This window comes from Mesoplodon densirostris, chromosome 10, assembly GCF_025265405.1.
Source record: "Mesoplodon densirostris isolate mMesDen1 chromosome 10, mMesDen1 primary haplotype, whole genome shotgun sequence".
NCBI classification, from domain to species: domain Eukaryota; kingdom Metazoa; phylum Chordata; class Mammalia; order Artiodactyla; family Ziphiidae; genus Mesoplodon; species Mesoplodon densirostris.
The window spans coordinates 10785786-10805263 of record NC_082670.1 but is presented as its reverse complement, the minus strand read 5'-3'; the positions used below and the strand labels follow the sequence as shown (position 1 = coordinate 10805263).

The window sequence follows — 19478 nt, the reverse complement described above, 5'->3', positions numbered from 1 at the left end:
AGCTCTGAGGTCAGACTCAGTCCTTGGTCTGGCTCCCCTACATGTGACCTTCATCAGTATTCTTTGCTGCAGCTTCACCGGTGTCATCAGGAAGCTTCAGCCAAGACGACTGAAATTTAAGTCCAATTGTCATCTTTTGCCTTCAAGGAGACAAACAAAAAGAAAATCTAATGTTCATCATCCTCTGTAAATATAACCCTTTATATCCTTGAAAACCATAATTAAGTATCCTTTCAAACTTCCTTCATCTGAATTCTTTCCTCCTTCCCCCTTGGGTTAATTTCAAGGAATAAGGATTTATTGAAGATGGTCATCGTGCTAGGCCATTGGAGGACACCAGGAAATAGAGACGGTTCCTGGTTGTTCCAAAGGTTTCACTGGTTGGTTAATAATAGCACTTATTAAGCACTTACTATGCCAGGCACTGTGTGGAGTAGCTTACATGCATTATCTCATTTAATCCTCATCACAATCTTCTAAGGTAGGTACTGTTGTTACCCACATTTTATATAAACTGAAGCCCAGAAGGTTTGGGGGAACCTTGCTTACAGTTACAGAATTCACAGATGGTTGGCAGCTTCAATATTACATGTGAAAATATGGCTAAGAATCCCAGATGTTCTATAATGAAGGTTCAGAAAGATACACCTGATGCAGGCAGCAAATTAGAGATGGAGAGATACCTGAAGCTTGGAGTCCTCAGGAAAGGTGTCTCAGAGGAGAGAGCACTTAAGCTGGACCTTGGAGGGGGGGTTGGCACAGTGGAGACTGGAGAGGAAGGGAGCAAAGGTCTGAGGGTGGGGAATGAGGCTGAACCTGTTTGAACTTGAGGACTTAGCGGAGGGGAAGTAGAGAATCCCTTTAGAGGGATAAATCATGGCCAAGTCATGGGAAGTCTCAAAGGCCATACGATGGGCGATGGCAAAGATTAAGTTTCTAAACAGGAGGGGGCGTGTGTGTGTGTGTGTGTGTGTGCGATATGCGTATCATTGTTTGGAAAAGACTAATAGTAAGATAGATTGGAAAAGGGATGTTAAACATTTTTAAAAGCCACTGTATTGACACAGTATGGACCTTTAAAAAACTGATTGCATATCAGCAGTTGGCAAAAGGTCCTCTACATGAATTTTGCAGTGAGTCGTTTAGATGTCCAGTTGCTGAGAATTTTTCTAAACAGTTTACCAAACCTCTTTCTTTTCAACTCATTCAACCTAAAGGTGTGTGTGCAATGGAGGTTGGGCAGCGTGTGCTCTGCAGCGTGTCCTTGAGTGCTTTCGCAGCCCTGAATGGTAGCTTCTAGAAGGACTAATGTGCTCTCCTCCCTTGAGGCCGTGTGGAGGGCCAGCTGCAGCACCACAGGTAGCCCTGACTTAGCACCAGAGCCCCTCTGGCCCCCCATCTTCTCTCTATACCCCCCAAATAAATGCAGATTTGTGATTCACTTAGCAAGGTACCGTATAAAGAATATAAATCGTGGATGTTATACTTGGAGCCCCCCTGTGGAACATCTAGTCCAAACACTAGCTGTCTCTCTTCTCTCCAACATGCTTTACTATAAAGGGGGAAAGGTTGGATCCCTGGGGGATTGTTCCAGTGTCGTTGATTCCTTGGAGATTCGCTCAATCATTAATGGCTCAAAGAAGTACTATATTAGAGAAACCTTTTGCTGATGGAGAGGGTGCTTGCAACTTGTATTTATTGTGTGTGTGCCTGTGTAACGGTGCTTAACATTGCTTTAAAAACCATCAAGACAGGAACACACAGAAGCATACGGGGCGAGGGTGGTGATTGGCAAGTCGAATCTCTGCTGGGGCAGTGAGGCGTGAGATCTAGGCCGGGGCTGGGGATGGGAAACAGAATTGCAACTAGTTTGCATTTTTAACAAGCACTTCCCAGACTTCTTAACCCTAGAATCCTTTTCTTGTGCATGGCAGGGCGGTGAACACCCTGTGGGGCGAGTGTTCCTCAGAAGAGGGGCTTCAGTCCAGCCCCTCACTTTGTGGATGAGGGAATGCACAGGGGCCGAGTTGGGGCCGGGGCATGGGAACAGGATCCGCAGGAAGTCTCCACCCCGGGTCCCCGGCCTCGTGCCCACAGATACTGATTACTCAACCTCTGATAGCGAGGTGTGTGTGGAGCGGGACACTGCCTGTTAAAAACCACCAGGCAGGGGCTTCCCTGGTGGCGCAGTGGTTGAGAGTCCGCCTGCCGATGCAGGGGACGCGGGTTCGTGCCCTGGTCCGGAAAGATCCCACATGCCGCGGAGGGGCTGGGCCCGTGAGCCATGGCCGCTGAGCCTGTGCGTCCGGAGCCTGTGCTCCGCAATGGGAGAGGCCACAGCAGTGAGAGGCCCGCGTACCAAAAAAACAAAAACAAAAAAAAAACAACCACCAGGCAGAGCAGCAGGATAAAGGGTGTTTGGAGAGGGGAGCTTTGTGCTGCCAACGCACTGTTGGGGGAGTGGATGATGGCCCTCGAGAGCAGGTTCCGCCAGGTGAATGACTCTTCTGCTGGCTCTGGATAGCAGGGGACAGCCCCGTGTCCCCCAAGCGAACAAGGTTCCTCCTCAGTGTGGGCGGAGCCACTACCTCGAGTCAGCTTTCCAGGCAGTGGCCCTAGAACTGCTGATTCATTTGGCGTGTGTCCAGCATAAACACAGCGCAGGTTTGTTTGCCTGGATTTAACAAGGGGGATTGGGGTGAGCTAGAGACTCTCTGGGACATCAATGTAGTGACCCTTTAGGGCCTGGGAATGAAAGGAGAACAGAGGTCCATAAACACAAAGCTGTTGTTTGAAAAAATAAGGTTACTTGTCCAAACTCACTACCCTAAGGTAACCAACCGATAAGGACAGAGGGTCTTAGAAACTGGTGTTTGATGGAAACGAGGTATGAAAAGAAATCTAGAGAAGGGAGCTGCATAGACAGAGCAGGCATGACTGAGGAGGGAATAGTTCATGACTTTATTCTTATATATTATTGCTTATTGTTATATTTGTTATTATTCTGCTCCATGAGTGATTTAACTTTCACAGAGGACATTCTTTAGGCTTTACACCCGGAAAAAGGGTGAATGGCTGTGTTTCAGGCTCGGCGCTTTACCTGCCCCTCACCCACACTACTCCCCTAACACTTAGCTGTCTTCTCTCACCCTCGCACCCCCTCAACAGAAATTGACCTGCATAAAAAAGGCACTCCGCTCTTCAGTGAGCTAATACCATAAATTACACTCATGAACCCCTTGGTGACTGCTTAACCTTAATGCACCGAAAGAAAAGAAAAAGGATTCTGTTCTTTCCTTTACCAGCCTGGCAGAAATGCACGAGAGGAATCTTCTCTAGGTCCCAGACCCCTATCTTCCTCTCCCCAGCCCCAAGCAGGACAGCAACCCTTCCTTGTTGCAGAACGATTGGTTTATACAGAAGGTTCCCATCATCACTTGCCAGTTTGAAAGACCGTTCCATGAGCTCCATCGGCATTTTTAGCTTGCTGATGTCATCTCTCGTTGGTTGGGACCAGAGCCCTGTGGGAGCAGGTGCCTGGGGGGGTCCTCTCCTGCCAGTCGTGTCTGGAGATGCTGACACAGGCCTGAGATGAGAACGTCAGCCTCCCTGTGGACCTATACCTCCTCTGCTCTCCCCCCACCCCAACCAGGGAAGTGGCTGCAGCTGTTGCTAAGCAACCAGTTTACTCTGTGCTCTCCTGGTGAGCAGATACAGAAGCAGCCCTGCAACTCCTGCTGGAGAGTTCCAGCTGGGAGATACCCAAGGGCTGGACTTGAACTCTGCTGCTGCCCACCGCCTCTGACCCTCCCCTCTGTGCTGAGGGGCCCGTCTTCCCAGAGGTGTGGGTTTGCCTTTCGAGACTAGAAAAACGAATCTAGATCATTGACATGATCATAGATTCAGCTTAAATGAAACAGAATCTCAGAAGTTTAAAGTGATGTATACCTAAAGTTTATATCTCCATGTGTCCTTAAAACCCTTAAGAGGCAGTTGATTGTGTTACTTTGCATCAGAAAGCTCAGAAAATTTTATTTATTCTCTAAGGTCAGGAAGGTGCCCTACACGTCTCTGCCCCCTAGCTGGTGGGACCTGTGAGCTTGGAGTATCAGTAGCCCCTGTATCACTCACACCTTGCTGGACCTCTGTGGATCTTTAAGGGCTTCTGCAGGCCAGGTTCAGACTTCTATTGTAAATTGTGAATAGGTACTAAAAAGTATCTACAGCAAGCCAAGAACTATGCCAAGGGGAAACCAAAGTATTGACCAGTATAAGATGGCTCCTGCCTTTAAAGAACTTCTAATCATGGGTTAGGGGAGAGAGTACATAGAATGTTCTAGAACAAAGGTTCCCAAACATTCTTCATTCATGGTGCTCTTAATGTCTCAGTAATTTTTTCATGGTGCTCCTAGGCCAAAGGAAAGACCTGGCAATTCCATTTAGTAAGTCCAAATAATAAGATCCAAGTAGTATCCAATAGACATATATAGTTTGTCTCAACAGCATAACAGATACTTGAAAAAATAACACATAAATTGAAGGAATAAAAATATTTGTATTGTATTCTTAAATGATCAGAATGAGTTACACTGGGATATGTGTGCCCATTGGGCACCGCACGACTTCTCAAACCACAGAATCAGACAGAACACACCACCCTCATTTCCCGTCCTGCCTTGATTAGTTTATTTGCTTTTCATCACAGCAACTGCTGAAAACCGAGATTCACAGAGATGGCGTGTTATCGAAAAGAATGTCGTGCCAGTCGGTATTGAAACTGTGAACTTTTTAGAGCGAGTATCTCCCGCGGCATCTGATAGACGTCGAGTACCACTATGTTTTCCTCAAAAATTAAAAATACACTGCAGTGCCCCTGTGAGTTTGGTATGGGGTCCCTGGATGCCTTGAGTGCCGAGACGTTCAGGCTGGGAACTGTGGTTCTAAAGCACAGAAACTAGTAGTGGAAAATACAAGACCAGGTAGAGGCTGGGCACCCCCTCCCACTGCTTCCCCGGGAGGCCCTTACTAAGTGTTTGTGGGATGAGCGAATAATTACATGAAAATCCATGATTACAGCTGGGTTCCTCGGCAGCCATGTTTTACTGCCTGTCAAGTTGTATTTAGAATCGCAATGCACTTTTCAAGGTGAGTCACGGGTATGCAGAGGGAACCAGAATATGTGGGTTTGAATCCCGGCTCTGCCACTTACTAGGATGTGAATTTGGGCACTGACTCTCTAGGGTTTGGCTTCGTGGTTCGTGAAATGGGGATGGCAGTGGCTCTCCAGGGTGTTGGGAGGATCTGATGAGCACAGCTGCGCGTTGCCAGGTGCTTTGTACCTAGTGCACTCGTCAGTCACTACATGGTAGCTGTTTCCGTAACCCTTCCTCCTGGGGGTGGACATTTAGACTTTCTGCGGTTGAGCATGACACACTTTTCCCAGGAGGAGGGGTTCATGAGAGGTGGGTGGGTGAGGGCTGTCGTGGAGGAGGGACGGGGACAAGCCACATCTGCCTGCCCTCCAGGGCCCTTAAGACACCCGCTCCACTGTGGAACAGAGCAAACCAAGCCTGGGTCTCTGTCCTTGTTCTCTGTTTCTGGCACACCTTTAGGGCTCTGCTGTGTCTAAGATATCTGGACATCTCCCCACAGTTCTGTGCAAGTCTGATGTGTGGCCGCGTGTTCACGAGCCCCAGGCCAGGCTTCTTCCAGCGCTGTGCCTATGTAGAGTCCTCCTCTGGGAGTCAGAGAGAGCCCCTTCCGTGTGGGAGCATCCTCCGGATGTATAAAGAGCCGTTATCACCTGTATGCCTGTATCCCGCCTCTTTCAGGGCCTCACAGTAGTGCTGTGTGGAAGAGAAAGCCATTAAGACTTGACTCATCCCGTCTCCTCATCTGCACAATGGGGCTGCTTCCCCCTGACATCACCAGGCAGCCCACGAGCTTTCTCGCTTTTCAGGCTTGCAGCTAGCATTGCTCAGGCAAACACAGACCCAGGTACGCCCAGTTTTCTGGGAGTTCCTGCCAGCTAGGTTTTTGCCTTTACAAAGAACCTGCATTGTTTGCAAATTGTTGCCCAAACAAAACAACAACAACAAAACCGCCAAAGCTCGAAGACTCACCCTAGCCAGCACCTGGGCCTTTCAGCCACGGTTGGCTAAATTTGCTGAATCTTCATCTGCTTAGTGCAGGGGATTGTCATCTGGTCCAGAGATGAAAAACTGCACACTGTCTCTTTAAGAGAAAAGGTTGGTGGAGGGAGGAGGTAGCTGGCTTCTGTGCCACTGCTCCGAGGAGGACGGATCTCTGTGTTCAGTTAGGGGCTTTGTAACGTCCCCCTGCCAACCCCACCCTCCCCGAGTCTCGCCCATTTCTGAGGTTCTGAGTTCTGTGGACAGGGCCCTCGTCCTGGTGATGACGGTAGCACAGATCCGTGCAGATATCAGCTGCAGCCAAGGGTGAGGGGTGGTTCTCAGAAAAGGGATTCCAATCTGCAGCCTCGGTCACTAGCTGAGCTTCAGTTATTTACAGGAACAGCTGATAAGGTGCTCAGCCAAACGTCTCATGCTGCCTTTGCCCTTCCACCTGCCCGGCCTCGCCTCCCGGGCCACCCCACATAGCCAGTGATGCCAACGGAAGTCCCTGCCGGGGTGTGCCCCATGTCCAGTGACTCAGCACCCCCGCCGGTGCATCTAGCATCCAGCCCGGGGATTCCAGGCAGAGCACGCTGCAGCAGATTTGCTTTTTCGGGGGACTTTTTTGCTACTGCGTCTCAGCAGTAACTTCATTCTTGCAATAGGCTTATTCCTTCCAGCAGACTTTCCTAAAAACTATTCACTTCGTATTCTCAGCAGTCCTATCAAGCTGGCAGGGCCAGGTATCAGCCCCATTTCACAGATGGCTTTTGCACATCGCATCAGGGGCAAAGCCAGACTTAGAACCCATTTCGATTTCAAGTCTTGGTACCTTAACCACTGCCAAGACCACGCACCACCACGGCCACCCCTTGCTGTGATGCACTGACCTCCCTGCCCCTGATCTCTTTTGAATTTTTGTCTCTCTCAGAGCTGACATGAGCTGTTTTTATTTGGATGTGTTATTGAATCCAGCAGACATTCATGAGCACTTTTCATGTGTCAGGACAGTTACCCGTTGTCATTTCATCCTCAAGGCAGCCTTTTGAAGAAGCCGTTATTCTTCCAATTTTATAATAAGGGAACTGAGCTCCCTCAACATCAAACGGCTTGGGTCACACAGTTCCAAATGCCAGAATCAGAACTTCAATCCACGTCCCCCCGACCTGCATTCCACTTCCCTTTCCAATAAATCACGCCGGATCTTGGGCTGCTTTATTTATAGGCCCTCAGTCGTTCCTCTGTGCCCAAATCAGTCTTTTCAGAAAGGGGTCCAGAAAGCTTGTAAACCTGTTGTACTAGAGAAGCATTTTAACTGCCAACAACAGAAATTGCCTGGCCGATTTTAGCAGAATGGAATTTTTTGAAAGGACATTAATTCGTCACAGAAATGTTCAGCCGCCTGGGGAAGCAGGCTTGGAAAACAAGAAGAACAAAGAAAGGCTTGGCAGCTGGAATCGGTCCAGATCACACAGAGAAACCCAGCCAATGTGGACGGGGACCCTGTTGCTTGTGATGATGCTGGCCCTGGGCTGCAGGTGTCATCATTGGCATCACTGCTACCGCAGCCCTTGGAGACCGATGTCGCTATCCCCACTGCCAGCCTGGACTCCCCACCTTTCTGCTTCCTCGGGTTCCAGGCCCAGGCAGTGTCCCTGGTTGGCCAAACCCAGGTGTGCCTTCACTGCAAAGGCTGCTGGGAAAGCAGCCCCTGGCTTGGCTTCCATAATGGGAAGAAGCTCTGCTTCCCACCAAGATGCCCACATGGGAACTTCCCACATGGAGCAGGGAGATGCGGGTGCTGGGCAGCCCCTGAATATTACAAATCTCCAGCACCCCCCGCCCAGACATACACAAACACCTAGTTAATTCTAGGTTACTTCTCTGTTTCTAATCATCACCACCTTCCCACCGCTCCCTCCCCTCCCCTCGTCACAGATTTGGTCTAACACGTGGAGATGCTGTAGGTGAAGATGCTTTGGGAAGTGGTTTGTTAATGATCATCCCGACCTGATAATGCACAGCCCCGGATCCAGTTTGCCTCCTGGCTGTGGGAAGGGTTTGCTACTGTTGTCTGGTCACATCAGCAGAAACACTGCACTTCTGTTCCCTTTGCTTCTGGGTGGGGCCAAGATCCCTTGTTTCTATGTGAGGAAGCTTAGAGCATCAGGCCGCTTTCCTTTCCTAGGCAGGTTTCTGGCCACACCGAGGTACTTATTCCCCCAAGGATCATGGTGGGATAGGAGTGTGGCCCCGCTGTCGTTTTCTTGCTGCCACACTGTTTCTTAGGGGTGAAGTATGAGGCAAGGCCATTGCTACCTAGTTCCTTCTGCCAAGGTAGCAGGTGCCTGCGTGCAGGAGGCCGGCCCCTTAAGGGCTTCCTTTATTCAATGTGGGAACGCAGTCACCACCGTGTTTCCACGGCCACTCTCCTTCCTGATAAAATTCTTCCAGTTGCTCTGGCCAGTTCACTGCCACAGGTGTAGAGCAACGACGTCGACCCGTCAAGGACGGCAGTGGCTGTGGTTCTCCCATGTGGAGCCTCCAGCCCTTCTTGGTTTTCAGCTCTTCCCCCTCCAAGCAGTAGCCGGCCTCCGCCTTCCCTCCATCACCTTCCTGAATCACTTCTCAGCTCAGTGCTGGGGTCCAGCGGGGCCCAAAGGGTTTGGGCTTCTTTTATTAACCCGCCTGGTGCTCTGAGGCTCAGTCACCTAACGCTACTCCCACCCTCCCACTGGTAGCAATTCCCTACACGGAAGATGGAAAACAGAGAGCTTTGGGATCACAGAAGTGAATTTGCAGCTGGACCTGTGTATGTCTATGATCTTGGGCAGTCGTGGTCTCTGTCGGCCTCCATTCGCTCTTCTGGACAAACGGGGATAACGATGCCTGTATGATGCTTAACTGAGCCAACGGGAAGCCTGGGCACCTGGTGGGTTCATAACAATCTCAGCTCCTCTTCCCTTCCTTGTGTTCATTCTAGCGCCCAGAGGCCAAGTCTGCCACCTTCCTGGCCCTGTTCCTATTACCACCGCCTACAGGGAGCCCCGAATTGAGGACACAATCTCCATGGTAATGAGGAGACTAAGAATAGGTTTGAAAAAGCCTAGAGTACCTCACCGAGTCCTGCTTGATGGAGTAAAAACTACTGCAAGAGGGCTTCCCTGGTGGCGCAGTGGTTGAGAGTCTGCCTGCTAATGCAGGGGACACGGGTTCGAGCCCTGGTCTGGGAGGATCCCACATGCCACGGAGCAACTAGGCCCGTGAGCCACAACTACTGAGCCTGCGCGTCTGGAGCCTGTGCTCCGCAACAAGAGAGGCCGCGATGGTGAGAGGCCCGTGCATCGCGATGAAGAGTGGCCCCCACTTGCCACAACTAGAGAAAGCCCTCACACAGAAATGAAGACCCAACACAGCAAAAGTAAATAAATTAATTAATAAACTCCTACCCCCAACATCTTAAAAAAAAAAAAAAACTGCAAGAACATAGAAGCAAAGGGAGGTCTGCAAGGGATGTTGACACGTGTCTGAAGCGCTTTACTTGGGAGAATACTCGAGAATCTTCCTCTTGGCAGAGCTTTCTAGGGCTCACAGGCAAATGAAAGGACTGGGCTGGAGTAATTTTAAGATGACCTTCGCCCCCTGCTGTCACTCCTGTGATTAGTTGTATGGCCAAAGGGAGATGATCCTGGTGGACCTAATCTAATCACAGGCGCCCTTTAAGGACAGAGTTCTCTCCAGCTGCTGGCCAAGGGGGAAGTCAGGGAGATGCCAAGCGTGGGAAGGACTGCCTTGCGCACGATGCTGATACTGTCCCGAAGATGATGCCACTCCTGAGGGATGCAAGTGCTTCTAGAGGCTGCACAGCCAGCAAGGAAAGCAGCAGGGCACCTCAGGCCTGCAGCCCTAAGGAACTGAATTCTGCAGACAACCTTATGAGCTGGGAAGCACATTCTTTTCGGCGGGAGCCTTGTGGAAGCCTGAGCAGAGATCCAGCTCTGCCCACCTGGATTTCTGATCTAGAAAAGTGGAAGGTAATGGGTGTTGTGTTAAGCTGCCACATTCATGGTGGTTTGTTAGGGTAGCAGTAGAAAACCGATATAGGCAAGCAATAGGGATGGGTAGGGACTGTGGTCTACAGAGGCCACTATTCAGCTCCAGCTGACTGCTGTTGTGCGGGAGGCTCTGGAGGAAGAAACCCAATACTTCTGGATCTTTGTCTTTTTTAAAAGAGGCTGGACTGTGTGAAGTATAGTGATCAAAAAACCCCCACAAAACACCTGCTCGGTGAATATACTTATGATCCCTTCACTAAAGCATAACCCCTCTTGAATGAAAAGAGTTTCCTACTTTTTTTTTTTTTGAGAAGTTGCCTAGTTTTAAGTCTTGTCTTGCATTCATATTATGTGTACAGTGAGGACAGTGCTTCTCTGAAGCGTGTTAACTTGCGATTGACAGGGACTGAGGTTTTGTTGGGGACTCCGGGGAGCCTTTGGGAGCTACCACGAGTCTCCCACCCTTTGGGATGTGTGATGAGAATTCCCACTCTAAATAGGAAGAGGAAGTACAGATTTCTTTATTTCTCTGTAGCCATCCTGATCCCCATTCTAAGCTCCATCTTTAGGGGGTAGGTAGGAAATGGAGTCATAGTGCAATCTGGTCATCTCACCAACGCAATCGCTTACATTTTCTTTTAAGCAGCTCGGTCTCTTTTGATGAGTCTGGTGGCCCAGTTGTTCAGTACTCTACCCTTTGCCCACCTCTGCTGCAGAAGGTGGCGGCTTCTATGGGGAAAGTGAGGCTTGCGTGACTGGCTGTGTTCCCTGGATCCAGGTGGTGCCTCTGACTCTGGCTTGTCCAGGTGTGCGGTGGTAGTGCAGGCCACTCCCCAGAATAAAGACCACTGAGGTGTGGTAGGTGTCATTTGGCTATTTGGGACCAACAAAGAGGGACTGATGGTCCTGGCCATTTTCCTCTGTCCCCAGTCCTGATCATTGCAGCCACTGCATCCAGCCCCAGACCTCTGTCCTCCAAGGGGCCCTCCCACCACCTCCCTGCCCCTCTCGACACTTGGCTCTGTATGGGCCACCTCTAGGCACGGAGGTTGGGAAGCTGGCTGCCACATACCCACTGGTGTTTCTAAACCTCTCCTCTTGGTTTCCCTGGGCTAGACGTGGCGAGCTTTTCTTTTCTCTCCTGGGGATGCCTAGGCTGGGAGGAGCTGGTTAGAAACTTCCCAACATTATATCCTCAACCTCAACCTGTATGAGCCATAGCGGTGGAGATGTGTGCGATTGACCGATAAGGAAACCGCAAATGAAAAGTGTTTCAGGAGTGCCGTCCCTGTTATGGGTGTTACAGGCTCAATGATTAGATGATACTACTGTACATGAAACCATCTGAGAAAATCTAGCTACCGACAGGGATTCCTGTGCAAAAGGAGGGCTCTGATGACAGGCGCAAGTAGTGGAGGAAAGTCCATAAAAAGGGTTGGTGGGATGGGGACTGGCCTTTAAGGGAGGGTTGTATACAGAAAAGCACTTGAACATCTCAATCAGTTCAAGATCAAGTCCTGTCCATGTTAGCCGTGCTGACTTCCTTTGTTCAGCTGTCCCCCCTCTTTCAGAGCCCACAGAGGGCATCCTTGACAAAAGGAGCTGAATATGGGTCACACTGACCCATTTCCATCTCAGGTTTGAAATTAGAAGTTGCTGTGGGACTGCGGGCGGTCATTCAGCTGAGCATTGGGCACACCTGCCCACCACTGGCCCGGTTTCTGGTGCTCACCCCAGCCCATTACACCACCTCCTGGGAGCCCTCCTGTGGTGCCGTGGGCATTGCACATGTGTGCATTGACACGTGGGGCTGGCCAGAGCGGGAGCATGTGTCTGGGTTCAAATCCCAGCTGTCCTGGCCATTGAGTTTTGTGGCACCATGGGCAAATAGCTTCCCCTCTCAGAGGCTCGGTTTCCGTGTCTGTGAGATGGGGACAGGGTTAATACCTGCCTTGTGGGGTTGTGTACACACACAAAAATGGAAGGGAATGTAAAATATGCAGCCTCTTCTGGCACAGAGTTGGTGCTCCGTGAGTGGTGTTGACTGCTATTTTAAATTATGTCAGGATTATAGTGAACACATCAGATGAGGGCTGTGAGTCACGAAGTTGTTTGTCAGGAACTGTCATGGAGATTGAAGATGAGGGATTTAATCTCTCCAAAGGGGCTCTCCTCCCATCGTATATGGAAGACGGGCCAGAGGGCAGAGAGCAGGGTTGAGACAGGTCATTTCTGCTGCTGCTTTTCTCAGCTGAAAGAAAACACATGTGTGTGTGTTGGGGCCAGGGGGGCAGGGAGCAGGGGAAGGAGATAACAGGGGTGGGATGGGAAGAAAGGAAGGAAGGGACTGAGCTGGACTGAGTGGAGTGTTACAGTGAGGGGGTGAAACTGACCACATGTCCCACGTCTCCGGGAGCAGAGAAGGAACGATCACAAACAGCCCAGTCTGTTCAGATACTTAGTTCTGTTGAAACCAGAGATCTATCCATCTTGGCCTTTAAAATGTTTTTTTCTTCACTCTCAACTGTAGTTCTGCTTGATTTCCTTTGAATGAGAGACACTTTTAAGACTCTAATGATCTTCTTCCTCAGAAAATGAACATCAGGTTTCACACAATTTTTTTTAAAGAGTCCAATTTTAGTGGTTTCTCAGACCCAGGTTAAACACCCTTGTTTTATTTTATTTTATTTTTTGAACAGTGCAAATCTTTTAAAATTCAAATTGCATTTCAAATAAAGGAATTTTTAAAAACACCCTTGTTTTAGACCATTTTCTAAATGAGACCCAAAGCTTCTGAAGGAAGAGGTGAACTCTTACACATGCTTCAGAACCCTGCCCAAATGTCACCTCTTCAGCAGCGCTTCCTACCACGCCCAAGTCAGTTGGGCAGCCCCTCCTTTGTGCTCTCATTGTTTATCCTTCTATTAGATCCCATAATCACTCATTTCCTGGTTGGTTTCTTCTACTAAACTGTGAGCTCCTTTTCATCTTTCTTACTCATTTTTTGGGTCCCAGTGCCTAGCACAGAAATGTTGCAGGAATGGAATATAAAGGAAGATAATGAGTTCCCTGCTTGAAATGCAGGGAAAGCCCTCTGCCTTGGGTGAATGGGGTGGGGGGAGCAGAACTAGGAAGCTGTATCTGATGGGACTTCTTGTGCGGCTCGGCCAACCTGCCGGGACAGCGCAAGCCAGCCGCCAGGACCAGCATCCGTTTTGGCTTTCAGAAGATAAGGGGCTGTCAACACAAGTGGAATGATCGGGAAGAACTGGTGGGAAAGTAGCATCGGCCTCATAGATCGCCACTGTCGATTAGGTGAGGGAGTGTGTAATTGGATTGTGCTGGCAGGAGGGATGCTTTGAAGTTCCAGGATGATTTTGCTAAGGAATGACTCTGGGTGGCTGGGTGGCATCCATACTTCCAGGTACCACCTACCTGATCAAGGGCAGGAGAGGACAGCAGCTCTTTGGGACAGCAGATAGCATGTCTTTCCCCGGAGGTGTCAGTGGGAAGCCCCTTGCCCTGCTCCTGGGGTCCCTGGGATGGAGTATCAGCCCTCATAAAAGCTCCAGTCTCTGGAAAGAGAGATGTGTGCGTTCTTAGCCACAGCTTGGAGACCCTGAGCTTGGAGGGCGTGAGGGGCACAGCTGCCTGAAAGCGACTTTGGGGTCTGTTGGTTGGAAACTCCTTCCCTGTGGCACTGAGTCCTCCGAGGGCCGTGGATATTTGGACTCAGAGAGCACACACTCAGCAGGCTCTGGAGGAAGCAAATTCTCCATCTCCCTCTGAGGGAATCTCAGGAGGGCAGTAAAACTCCTTATGAAATGAATTCATGTAAAAACGCCTGACAGAGAACAGGCATACTGCCTTGCACATGACACTTTCACCTTCCAGAAATTTCCCATGATCTCATTTTCTCCCCAACTTCAGCTCCGTGACATAGGTGAGAAGGCATTAACCCCACCATCCTCCGGACAGATAACTCTCACTTTATTTGCTGACAAGGGGTTCTTGGTAAAGTAAGTTCATTCCAGCCCAGAGGCTCCCCAAAGACCCAACTTACGTTCTTTGTCCTCACGCAAACGGGCAGACGGTGTGCATGGAGGTGGGTTAGGAAGACTTCCCAGGACACGCAGACCAGTCTCCACACGTCCTCTGCCACCCACCAGAGTCCCGTTGTACCCCCTTGACAAATGCAGCAAGGTCCCAAGACAGCCATTTCTGGTGCAGCCACAGGCCCCTGGGTGGAGCCAGCTGAGCGCGGGGCAGTGGTGTCCCCGGAAGGAGCGGCAGGGTGACCACCGGCTGCCGTAGCCCAGAGAACCAAGAAAGCTCCCGCTGTTCTTCCGTGTCACTGTGAGAGCCAGTGGGCTTTGCTGACACGCTCCAGCTGCTCGGGAAATGTTTGGGGTTTGGCAGAGCCTCCAGCTTTTCCTCGGGCACTCGGGATGTTCCCCCGGTCCATTTCGCACTGCCTGTGCATTTGGAGTGAAATCAGGTCCGTATGTTTCAAGTCCCTTTGCTTGATTCTCTGCTGCACGATTTTCGCTAAAGTTTTGGATCTCTTGCCTTAGAAGGAAGACACATCTTGCCACAAGACGATATGAACCCCCAACCTAAAGGGAGTGAGTGTGTGTGTGTGTGTGTGTGTGTGTGTGTGTGTGTGAGAGAGAGAGAGAGAGAGAGAGAGAGACCTGTGGACGCAGGGCAGCGGATATGGCGCTGCTGTACTTTTGGCAAAGTTGTACACCCAGGAGTGACAGGGCATGGGCTGCCCTCTTAGGGTTTGCAGAGCAGAGACCAGGGTGGTCATTTTCCTCTTTGGGGTCAGCCATGGCTGCTTTGAGGAAGGGTTCTGCCTTTCCCTGAGCTCTTCAGTTCCTGTCTCCTTGGGAGAATTGACTTATCTTCATAGCAAAGGAAAGTCAGAGCCATGGGCTTGGGGAGGATGCCCCTACTTATTATTTCCTTGCCAGCACAAAATGGAGAGGGCTTTTCTCTGAAGAGCCCATTCCAGCACTTTCTCTGGAGGTGGCAAGAAAGGCATGGTGCTGAGACATATGAAAATCATGAAGACACCAAAGACCTATGATATTTCTGGAGAACCAGACCCAAAGCCCAGGCTGACAGGGGCAATTTGGAAGGCAGGGATCTGTCTGCTTTCTTTGGGAAAAATCCCCGCATATATTCAGTGGCATCTGACACACCCGGATTGTGGGCTGTGTCACCCCTCTGTGCAGACAACACAAGCTCCCCTTATATGGCATGTGGTTTTAGGGGTGAGGGGAATGCTCTGTGCCACGCTGATGCACCAACACACACACACACACACACACACACACACACACACACACACTATCCAATGACTGAAAGTCCACAATTAGAATGGTATTGCTAAGAACATTGGAGTTTCAGGTTCTGGGCATTTTGGAAGGGCAGATTTTGGTGGGGAAAAGTGGACCAAGAGAACCTAAGGATCTTGGTGGTTGGGGGATGGTCCCAGAGAGCGCTTTGCAGAAGCCCTACCAAGAGGTAGCGTTGAGGGAAGATTGCGTAAAACAGAGAAAACAAGCTGCTTTATAAATCTGTGAGCAGTCTGCTAGCTCTGCATTTTGGGTTCCTTTGAAGCTGGAAGCATTATCTTATTTTTAACAATACGTTATATGGGCTTCTAGGAGTTATCTTACAACTTACAATGGAGTTGCCTGTTCTGCAGGACCCCAGGGGGCCATGCACAAGCTGGGGATGTGGGTAAAGTTTTACGTGTACGTGTGAATTGACCTTCTGAAGAGAGTCCGTAGCCTTCACCAGAATCACGAAGAAGTCCTGCGGAATTGGAACAGGAAGACGTGAGCCTTGGAAGCATCACAAGTTCAGGGTCAGAGGGGCTTTCGTCAGCTCCCTGGGCACAGGAGCTGGGGCAGGTCCGTGAGTTCTGGAACCCGCCTGCCCTCCCGTGGCTTTGGAGGGCCCTTCTGCCATCATGTTAAGTCTTCGTGTCTCCTTTGGACCTAAAAAAGAAAAACAAATGTTTTTCTGACCGTAAAAGTTAGAACTCATAAATTTGGAAAAAGGTAGTGAAGAAAATAAAAATTAGTCTTAATCCTACTAATCAATTAACCACTGTAAACAGTTTGAGGTAGTCCCTTCCAGGTTTTCTTCTTTTGTCCTTTTAAGAGAGAGTTGAGATCATAGGACGTTTATGAATAGAGCCCTTTTCACTTAACATGACCTCATAATCATCTTGCTTGCCATTAAAAAGTCTTTATAAACACCATTTTCAATGGCTGCACAATACGCCATTATATGGATGTATTACAGCCTACTTACCCATTCTTCTATTGGGCATTTGCATTGTTCTTAGCTTTTTGCTTTAATAAATCACGCAGTGACGGCATCTTTGGGCGAGAAGCTGTGCTTACATTTTAGAGGATTTCTTTATGATAGATTCCTAGAAGTCTCGTTTGACTTTGGAAGATGTTGTGTGTTAAGACGTTGCCAAGACCCATCTGTAAAGTGTGGACAGTGCAGAGGACTGTGGGCAGAGAGGTGGTGTCAGGCAGCAACGATCTCTGGCTTCCCGCACACACATCGCATGCCTCTAGGTGCCGTGGGCATAGAGGAGACTTAAGAAAGCAGAAGGCCCAGCCTTGATCCTTGAGGAAGCTGCTGTCAAGTGTGGGACCACAACGTACTTAAATAGCCCGAAGGAAGAGATGCCTGTATCTCAGAATCTTGGGGGAGGCAGGCCTGCATTCTTCTGGAAAGGGAGTCTGTAGCTTTCACCAGTATCTTTTCATCTACAGAGCTTCAAAGAATTACCCATGTGATGATTGCTTTGGGTATGTGGAGGGGACTGAATTATTTTTCTCACTTTATTTTTTCTTTTACTGTTTTATCTGATAGTTCTTAGAATAGAAAAAACAAGATAAACTCGTTTTTTCATGTGTCATTAATATGACAATAGCGAGTACTCAGAAGATGGCCATCAGGGGTCTTGGTTTTGTGGACCCTGAGATAGGGTATAGGAGAGGCCACAGCCTATACCCAACAGGTGTGAGGCAGATTTTGGCAACATTTGTCACCTGGACCTGTAGTGACCTACCCATCTGTTTACATAGAAATCTCCTCCCAGCATGATCCCGTGTTACATGAGCCTGATGCTGATAGGACCATATTATCAGAACACGATGTCACACAGGTGCACCTGGCACTTTTGGTAACACAAACCACTGTTTCCTCACCCCTCTTCCAGAGCCTCAGTCCTCCCCTGGTTACTCAGAGGTAAAGAAGCTTCTTACTGTTCATTCAGGGTCGTCAGGAAAGCCAGCCCAGCTCTGCCAGTGTGGAGGAGGCCAGGAGATGGGGTCGTTGCGTGGCTCCAGGCCTTTCACTCGGGGCTGGAATTCGATGTGCATCTGGAAACTGACAGCCATCGATTGTATTTATTTTCTCCAGTCTGTTCTGGCCACTTCTATTGCTCTGCGAGCTCTTCCGATGGGAAAATGAGAGCACCACATACATGCCTGTGGCCTTGCCCAGGCATCTCCACTGGACAGACGCCCACAGTTGTAGGACTTCCACGGGACCCTCTTAGCTGGGCTTGCTTGGGGTGTTCATGGATTTTGTCAAGTCAGGTGCCTGCGGTCAGGACAACTGGGATGGGTGTGAGTCTCGTTGCCCCATCTCCCTTGTGGCGCGTCCCTTGTCTGTGGCTGGAGTGTTCAGCTCTCCATAGGAGGGTCTACGTGCAGAACATGACCGGACAGCAGAGAACTCATAGGCAGGCATGTGCCTTGACTCCGAAGCTCCCCAATCTGGCATCCTTCAATCTGGCTTGCTAACAAATTGGTATACTTTTTAAAAAATGATTACTTTATTTTTTTGAGTTCCAACTGGCTGTTTCTCCAGGTTCAGCTGAGTTGTCTTTCTTCCCTGACTCTTAGCTTTATCTTGGAATAAATCCTTTTCTTATTCCCTGTCACTCTTTTATCCTTGGATCTTTTGTTTTCTCCTGACCCAGAACCACTTAGTTTCCTAAAGGGCTTCCGCCTACCTATAACTTAGGCACTCGGTAGAGTCATCGCATAAGCTTAATTCTTATTTGGCCTCAGCTCCATTGCCAAAGGCACCAACGTCCCCACCCTCCCAGGCCAGTGAGACAGATGAGGGTCGAGTCACTGCCCATCCCTCAGATATAAGGACTATCCGCTCTTCCTGTAAGGAACAGGAAAACATTAAACAAACACTTCTGTGAGCACAGCCAACTCTAATCCATAATGCAAAATAAACAAGCAGGAAAACACTCAAAACATAATCCTTGGTGTTTTCTTGCTTGATTATTGCAAGCAATAAACAAGCTTGCAGTAAACAAGCTTGCTGGTTGTGGGAGAGACAGCTAAAAGCTTAGACTTTTGAAGTATATGGTTAAGAAATTCCTCCTCATCCTTAATCAGACTCGTGTTGCCGTGATTTCAGCTTATGTACTGAGGTTCTGTCCAGATAAAGACACTGTTCTCTTCTCTACATATGATATTTTTAATAAAAATTATATTTTACAAATAAAATAAAACATATAAAACATTTCACATGTAAGATAACTTTTAATAAAATATATGTAGAATGTGATATTGTACACTTTAATAGAACTTACATTTTGTATTTAAATATTTGAACTTTACAAGTAAAATACATTTGTATATAAAATGTTATAGATTCATATAAATAAAATATTAAATGAAGCATTTGATATTATATTGGCAAACATTTAAAAACTTGCTAAAATATAGACTATTTAAATGTATGAAAATAAATCTTAATATTTAAATCAGTGTGATGGTTTAATACTAAAGTAATTCGACTTAAATATTTATTTTTATTTTTTATTTATTTATTTTTTTGCGGTACGCGGGCCTCTCACTGTTGCGGCCTCTCCCGTTGCGGAGCACAGGCTCCAGACGCGCAGGCTCAGTGGCCATGGCTCACGGGCCCAGCCGCTCCGCGGCATGTGGGATCCTCCCAGACCGGGGCACTGAACCCGTATTCCCCGTGTTCCCCGCATCGGCAGGCGGACTCTCAGCCACTGCGCCACCAGGGAGGCCCTCGACTTAAATATTTAAAGTAACACTGAAATGTATAGAATATGTTATTTTTGTATAAGTAAAAGGTGTTATAAGATGTTTTAAAAGTGTAGTAAGGGTAGCCGGTCGGGTCTGGTTCCCGGTCCCTAAATTACGATCTGGGGGCCACAGCGCCCCCTGTCGCTCGCTCGGCGCCAGCGCCCTGACGT

The 19478-nt window shown here is 48.9% G+C and overlaps 1 protein-coding gene across 2 annotated transcripts in view; it reads left to right on the top strand.

The window, feature by feature from the left end:
• The window catches only part of GFOD1 (Gfo/Idh/MocA-like oxidoreductase domain containing 1), a 105212-nt gene that overhangs the window by 84344 nt on the left and 1390 nt on the right, over window positions 1-19478 (top strand). Inside the window, exon 1 of one of the 2 annotated variants that reach the window (XM_060109461.1) lies at window positions 14436-14687. The exons of the other annotated variant lie outside the window; for it this stretch is intronic. Within the exon in view, the coding sequence (XP_059965444.1) occupies window positions 14591-14687 (97 nt within the window). The 5' untranslated portion in view covers window positions 14436-14590. Of the gene's footprint in view, window positions 1-14435; window positions 14688-19478 lie in introns of those variants that run through there. 2 annotated transcript variants of the gene reach the window in all.